The sequence below is a fragment of the Montipora foliosa genome, chromosome 2, assembly GCF_036669935.1.
Source record: "Montipora foliosa isolate CH-2021 chromosome 2, ASM3666993v2, whole genome shotgun sequence".
NCBI classification, from domain to species: domain Eukaryota; kingdom Metazoa; phylum Cnidaria; class Anthozoa; order Scleractinia; family Acroporidae; genus Montipora; species Montipora foliosa.
This window is the reverse complement of record NC_090870.1, coordinates 26,310,835-26,319,150: the sequence shown is the minus strand read 5'-3', so window position 1 is coordinate 26,319,150 and position 8,316 is coordinate 26,310,835. Positions and strand designations below refer to the sequence as shown.

Sequence of the window (8,316 nt, the reverse complement as noted above, 5' to 3'; positions counted from 1 at the left end):
TGTGCGAGGCAAATAAACAACTCCAACAAGACATCGACCACCTGAGGAAAGAACTTCAGACTGTGAAAAATCGAAGCAGTCAGATTCAGCCAGGTAAAACACAATTACTTATGAATAGATTTAGCTCAGTTAATGTAGCATTTTACCGTTAATCGAGAAGGTGATGAAATCGAGCCCCCCAAAGGCCTCGAGTTTTTTGTTCAGGCTTCTTGATGAAGACATTCGCATTGATTTTCTAGTTAGGTGCAAGGATCGCTCAATAATCGCTCCATCAGTTTATCTCCTATTCAAGAAGCCTTTTCAATATGCCAAGTGGTATATTGACCGTATATCACGGACCCTTTAGCCATTTCTTTCAAACATGTAAATTGAAGAATTGTCGGGAAGCATTCCCTTAATTTGCTAGAAATCCACGACAATTCAGTTAGTACTGTAAACGTTTTGACAATTCCGCCACACTGTTCGTATATCACAACCCTTTTCGGGCAAATCACTACTACTCGCTGCCACAAATGGGAACTCCCTGGCTCTTTTTGCATTATATAATGAAAGGCAAATCTCGTTGGTTTTTTGTTCAAAGCATTTCCGATCTATCAACCGAACTTGAAGTCTATTGAAATACTAATTAATCAATATTCGACATAATCGTCCGATGAATAAAGTTTTCGGATTTACTACATGATCTGCAACGTAGAGAATTCATGGTCACATCCTGCGCTGACACGCCCGATTTTATGCAGATGCAAAGCTTCTCTGCTCTGCATTGATTTTTCCGCATTGCAAATTAAGTTCTTAGGCAGATACAATGTATATACGTCAAATCGCCTATTTTTCGCGCACTTGAAATTCAAGACAGTTGCTCTGTTTACTTGAATGTTTTTTCCGCAATGGAAACTGAAGTCTTGCTCATTTTTCTTCTGCTGGTAAATCTTTTTTTTTTCTCCTCATTAGTGCTCAAGAAGTAAGTTTTACGATATACTCTGTGTGCCCTTGTAATAAATATGCCAGCTTCAATTCACCATGCAATCGCCCATTCAGTATTCGCATTTAAAATCCATCTCACTGTTATAAATCAAAGTGCCGACATAAGGACCTCTCAGAAAAAAGCTAACTTATCTTACCCAGATTTTCGGCTATAGCTCTGAGCCAAAAACGTTTTAAGGTCAGGAAATATTTTCTTTTTGTGTAATAGCATTTGTAGCTTGGAATGCAGCAACAAATAGATGAGCAAGACACATTGATGTGTAATTAATCCTGTAACATGATCACCATGCAATCGCATTTTTAGAATAAAAATTTCTCTCGTTACAGATATAAATAACTAATAATATAAAGTTTTTGTGCAGTACAGTAGTTAGCAGTATTTTGCACATTAGAAACGACTTAGTAAGATAACAGGGTGAGTAGGTGTCGTGGGGATGGATGAATTTATACAAGCTGTACGAAAAAGCTTTCTGTTATGTGTCTCAACAGGTTTCCCTACGAGGGAATTCGACCTTTATTTCACCAACGTTGGAATCAATGATTACGTTATCCATCATGGTCTGGAGGTAACCAGTGCTTTTACGATTTGCCTCCGAGTGCGTACCACTGAAAAGACATCCAATTATCTGTCAGTCGTGAGTTACAGCTTGTCAACGAACTACAATGAAATCGTGATGGGCAGGATGTCAGACATTCGGTTCTACGTCAACGAACAATCAGTGTAAGTGAAAAAGTCAAGATTATATCAATATATCATGATCGAACTTTTATGGCAAGGCATTCGTTTAGATTTACGGTTTGCAGTCTCGGGTGGGTTTGATAAGTGTATCAGGTTTCTGACCAATCATGTCTGAGAGCTATTCAGGAGGCGAATATAAGCCCGAGCTAACATGTGCTCGCTCCCTTTTTAGTGCTCACCATCACAGAGTGATCATCGTTTGGCTCTCATCGCAATTTCACATTTCCCTTCACCTCCTCCACCGCCTGCCTGCCATTGTTTGTATACCTCTCTTTTTATATGCTTTGTGTTACCCTGTGATGTGGCGGTAGTCCTTTGAACTGAGTAAACTCCGTCGCCTAGCGGTGGTCAAACTTTTACTCCAACCAAGACTCAATCTCTGGTGTGTAAACTCTCTTTCGGAAACGAGTACGTCATCACGCGAAGCTCTTGGTCGCGTAACGCACTTAACGTTTATCGAATTAGTAATGCATTGTTATAAGAAATAGGTACGCATTGCGTACGTGTGGTAGAGCAGTAACTTACTCCATAACTGTCAACGGAGCTACGTTTTGTTTTCCAGAACGTAATATGTAGCTGTAATAGTACACGATATTGTGCCATCGTAGGTTTCTTCGGAAAATAGCTTCCTCAGAAGACACGTAGTTACTAGTAAAATGCTAAACCCAGAAAGAAACTTGAGAAACATTGGCTTCCAGGCTGACATGAAGTTCAACTTCTTTTTCGTGACAAGTTTAAGCGTGTGCTCTGAGCGTCTGACAGTTTCCACGACAAAAGTTCACTGAAGTTAACCCTTATCCGGCGGGGTTAGTGTCTGGATGGGAAACTTCAAAATATACGACTTGCTACCAGAAACATAGGACCGAAAATTCTATTTTAACGCTCAAAAATACGAACTAAGCAAGCTACAGAATTTGTTAGCCTGCCTTATGCAAAACAACTATTGACGCAAAAGTAAATAAATATTGATACACACTTTGTAGCAAGAGCGCAAGGACGTTTTTAGGAAGTGTCGATCGAGAAAAAAAAATTGTCACCAGCAACAAAATTTGAAAACAACATAAATATTTTGCCACGAATATAAAAGTTGCCATCAGCGAAAAACGTTTTGGGAAATTTTTGCTACTTTCTATTTTTCTATTGTACTTTTGGCTACACAATTAAATCGCAAAATCGAAAGTGACATCGATTTCACCGGCCGCCTGTGATCAAATTACCTTGCGTGTTACTATCCACTGGATTCAACTGTGACAAAATGACGGCAAGACATCGGATTGTTGTTTCGTTGGTTTGCTTTTTTTGTTCTTTCAAGTGTTGTAAAGCCACGATGCGAGAAGAAATGTGTGAATTCAACAAAAAGATCACTATCGTCCAACTCTTGCAGTTGACTATTGTCTCTGCAAAGTCAAAAATTCACTCTCCTAGATCAGGTTATTAATCACCAGGTAATTCCATTGTTTGAAATAGAACCTGCTGTATTATTCATCCGCGTCACAAATTTTTGCCGCTTTTGGGGCCATTTGTTGAAATTCAAGCACGCTTCCAACGGACCCGTAAAAACCCTGTAAGCTGCAATTTTCGCCGACACCAAAGTTTGTTGGCCACCGAACAAAGTTCAAAGGAAGCCCTCGACTTAAACTTGTTCCCAGGGTTTCTCTTCTCTGCCTCAAATTAACGACAATGCAGGCAGAAAAGAGAGACCGTGGGAAGAGGTAACTGATATAAAAACCCACGCATTTTTCCCTCGAAAGGAAACCACAGGGTCAATCCGGGAAACAGAACTGACAGTATTTTATTCCACGCTTTTATGGCAAAATTTCTGTCTCTGGCCGCTTTCACAGGCAATTTGTGAAAACTAAGGTGCGATATTTTACTGTTTCGTTTATTCTGAATGAAGAGCTCATAATTTCTATTGCGCACAGCTCCGTGGGAATTTCAAAACAAACAATCTTATCGATCACAATGATAACGATGAAAATTGTTTTCTACAGACAGCCCCGATGACATTGTGTGTAACTAGTGCGCTTATAAGTGTACTACCACAAATTACAAGCACATTTGAGAGGCTTGACTGTTTGATGACATTTAATGCCATTCACCTGTAAACTTGGAAACTTGCTGTTATTTGCACTCGTGTTACAAATTGATTTATGAGAACTCCACTCTATTTTAGGCATTAAGAACTGAGTATTTTTTTCATGTATATTGTTAAGCATGTAAACCGTGTTTTGGCATTGTTCGTTTGTCAACATCTGCGTAAGAAAAGTACATATTTCTATCGGAGAAGGTCACTGGCAGGCTTACTTCCATTTATTGGCTATAATTTTAAAATGCAATTATGTGCCTGACTGATGGTTCTGATTAACTGACAAAGGTCGTCAATGCAAAACCAACACTGCAGCAAAAGTAGATTCCTTTCAACACTGAAAACTGAAAACTGTTTGACAAATGAAAATGAATGACATTAATTTATCTTTTTCGCAGAGATACCGGTGTATCTGTTGATGACGGTAACTGGCATCACGTTTGTATCACATGGGAGAGCACGAATGGCTCTTGGAAAGTTTACAAAGATGGCAACGAGCAAGCCCAAGGGTCTCAGTTGAAGACTGGTTATAAAATAAAGACCAACGGAATCCTCACTGTCGGGCAAGAGCAAGATTCGTTTGGAGGCGACTTTGACCCAACTCAAAGTTACCTCGGAGAGCTGACGGGCCTCAATATCTGGAACCGAGTTCTCTCTTTAAGGGAGATCTTGAAAATCTCGAAATCGTGCCATGTGGGGCAGGGTAACGTGAAGAAATGGTCTGATTTTAAAGTAGGAATCAGAGGCAATGTAAGGGTTATCTCCCCATCGGCTTGCAAAGTGTAAAATTCAGCTTTCGTTGTCTGGCATTGCTTCATGAAAGCATCATGAATCATTCTTTTCAATAAATGTTTTGCCTTGTGTTATCGCTGTTTCATTATTGGCTTTGTTCAAAGTAGATTTAACGAAGGAGGGTGAACATTGGTGTCTGAGATTTTAATCACATCTGGTCGATTAAACGTTGGAACTTTTGAAACAATTACAGCCTTTTTTAATCGTCCGGCCAGTACTGCAACTTTCAATAAAATACCCACACTTGATGTATGAACATTTAATAGCACTTTCTATAGTATGAGGGGCCTCCCAAGGAGGTCAAATATCCTTCGGATTGCGTTAAGAAAAACTCTCAAATTCTTGAAATATCCGCGGAAATGTGCTGCCTTTGAAATTATATACTCAATTTTTAGAGTTTCAAGTCTTGCGAACAAGGACTGTTAAGCATAGCCTCTGTCTCACGATCTTTAACTGTTAACACCTGTTTGGTTTAAGAACATACAATTTGTTTGCGAAGAGGAGGACAAGGTGTTCCGGTTTTGTGAAATGTGGTCGGCCAGGCTAAATTAGCGTGTAGGACTTTCGAGCGAATGCGACTACAACAAACAAAATTCCGTTAAAACGGTCAGGTGATTTGCCGGGAGCTAAAAAAGTCTCACTGAGATACATAGCCTGCGGATCCCACGCAGCCTCCCACGCTCTTAGGGCTTCGTCACAAGTTCCTCCCCCACCAGGGAGCTTACGCAACGACGACGACGACGAATACGAATACGCCAAAAAGCACTACCTATGATAAGCAAAATCAAAATCTCTGCACGCCCTGCCCTGCGGAAAGTAACGCGAAAAAGGGGGTACATTTTCAAATTGAGGAAAATTAACGCGTCTGCTACACCCAAAATATTTGTTGGGAACTGGAACAAATTACAAACGTACAGTGATCGCGCAATATTGTCCTTAATCGAATGGGTTGGAGCTAGAAGTTACTAACCCGGAAGTCTCGATCTGCGATGGAATGAGGTACATTAGTTTACGATATAGGGGGTTTGCAAACCAATCTCTAGCGACACAGATAACAATGATGTAATGTACAATTGCTGGTGGACGAACAAAAACAGCTAATGAGAGATCTTTTGTTTGATGGCGGCCATGACTTAACTTGAAAACCATCTCAGTATGGCTACTACTAGATTGTTGTGGTAGCAAAACGTAGCTTCATTGCGTTCCACGCGCGATTTTGCATTTAGCGCGAGGAATCTCCCGTGCGGCTTCTTGGTTGCGGACCAATCAGGAGAGTTCATGGTCAACAGGACCAATCTGATTGGCCATTATTTGGCGGGACCTGTCCTGTATTCCAAATTTAGATAATAGGGAGTTCAAGAAACGACGACGGGCTATGCTACGGCAACAACAACACCAAAAAGCAGTAGTACTATAAGCTAAAAAGAGGGAAAAATCCTGCTGCACGTGCTGTACGCATTATTGCACATTTTTCTCCCGTACTCGTCAAAGCAACAACTTGAAATGACCAATTTTACGGTTTTGACGACAACGTGGACAAACTAAAATGAATCTTTCTTTCTCTCTCTTTACTTCAAATCCGTACGTACCAATTCGGTTGATGTAGGATAGTTTGCCCATATTGCAGAACATAAGCAATAATGCGATCGTCGTGAAATACTAATAACGTAAACTGATGGGCAAAGTCCAAATGGGAGAGATTGACCCTTCTGCATGGAAAGCCATAATTCATTCTTATGTAACCTTACTTTTTTTTCGTCTTGACGTTTTGGAGTTTTGTCACGGTGTACTGTGCCAACATTATTATTTAGTGTGGTTTTGTCCTTATGGGGTGAGGTTTTGTCATTATGTGACAACGTTTGATGGTTACTTGTTGTGTTTCCATCACTCAGATGTGTTTTGGTCTACTTTTGACGTGCTGTGTATAATTACAACCCCACCACATAAAATGCAAAAGAAGACTCCAACACATCATGATGGAAACACAACACTAACGATCCAACCTCGTCACATAAAGACCAAAGGAATAAAGATTACATAAAAAGGTTATGACTTTCCATACTTCTGGGTTATGGAGTTTTGGTTAAAGCTAATTTACAAGACCTTAATGCGATAACCGCATAGACCCGCCCTAATTTCTCATGGAGAGGAATAAACCATTTCACTTCCGGTCATGGATCATTTCCTACATGTGATATTCTCCTGCGGAGTAATCGGGCTCAGCCAATCATATGTAATTAAGCTGTCACTGCACACCACTGAATATTCTGACCCTAATAATTTCATGCTTGGTGCGGGGAGCACACATTTTGTTGTTTGCGATTTCGACTTAAGAAGTTACTGTAAAATCCCCCAACCACCCTCCCTTCCTGCTGTTTTATATCTCTCCGGTTCACAGTTCTCCCTTTCGTCGTGTTAATGTTTCTTGCCCGGGGGGGGGGGGGGGGGGGACTCCCATATGAAACAGACGGGGATGCTCGTCGGAAATTTTGAATTTAACCCCTAAAGGAGACCAATCTAGGCGTGGCTTAAGCAAATTTTGACCCCTAAAAGAGACCGTTTAAAAACACAAAAATACGACACGCAATGAGTTTTAATGATAAAAAGGCATAATCATCGAATGCCTTTATCTAAAAAGAAAATTTATAAGGAAATTTGACTTCTGTTTCTCTTCGCGTAATTCTGTGTTACTTTGCGGAACCCTAAACGAGACCTTGGTGGCATAAAATATTGGCGCTTTGCCCGGAACACCCTAAGCGAGACCAAAATCCAAAATTTACACCCCTAAGCGAGACGACGAGCATCCCCGTCTGTTTCATATGGGAGTCCCCCCCCCCCCCCCCCCCCCCCCCCCCCCCGGGGTTTCTTGTTGAATATTTGTCAGGCTTTTAAGTAACGCAAGACTCTGTATTATGTCTCTGAGTGACTTTTGTACACCGAAGAACATTTGTTCACATATCCTACCAGTCTTGCAGTATTTGTATGCTCGGGAATCTAATTTATTTTATTCTGATAGTTTTTATAGCCACACCTTCAGTCTACTTGTACCGAGGTTTTTGAAGTTTAATAAACAAATGTCTTTGGGATTGAAGTGCTTCCATACAGGTCACCCCTCCAGTTGCCCCTTTCGCCCATATACTCCTATTAAAGATTCTTTGACTTGGGCAATTGAAGTTTCAATAAGAATAAAAAAACAAACAGTGGTTACAAACATTTGCTTGAACTGCATAAAGAAATACGCTAATAATAGAGCCTTAAACGAAAACGTTGGTAGTGAGAAACTTTCTCTCTATTATAAGCGTATTTCTTGTCGTTTAAATTCAAATTCGTTAGTTCCCAAACCATTTCAACGGTATATTTGAATTTAAATTTATCTGTACATGTAATTGAATAATTATCACTTCTCATGATGTATGTTGTAACATCAGGAGCCCGTCATGGGTTCCTGACCCGGTATCCGTTAAGTCCGATCAAATTCTTATCTTTAGGGCTATGTCAAAAATTTTATTTATTCATAAATATATGCAATACGACACCAGAGCCACATATGGCAGAGTCACGCCAACGCAATTGCGTAAATGAAATCGATTTCCAAAGAGAAATAGAGGAATTGAAAGGCCACCTAAAGATGAAAGACTCACCAAAAAAATGTTAATTAGAAGATGATTTTTACAACAAGGCCAAACATTTCTTGAAAGAAAAAACAGAGAAGCTT

General features: G+C 40.2%; 1 protein-coding gene across 1 annotated transcript in view; it reads left to right on the top strand.

Moving 5' to 3' along the window:
- LOC137990626 (neuronal pentraxin receptor-like) overlaps positions 1-4,698 on the top strand; it is a 4,935-nt gene extending 237 nt beyond the window's left edge. The window contains exons 1-3 of the mRNA XM_068835742.1: positions 1-93; positions 1,474-1,705; positions 4,208-4,698. The exon at positions 1-93 is cut by the window's left edge and continues 237 nt beyond it. Coding sequence (XP_068691843.1) covers positions 1-93; positions 1,474-1,705; positions 4,208-4,595 — 713 coding nt within the window. The 3' untranslated portion in view covers positions 4,596-4,698. The remainder of the gene's footprint in view (positions 94-1,473; positions 1,706-4,207) is intronic.
- The last annotated feature ends 3,618 nt before the right edge of the window (positions 4,699-8,316 follow it).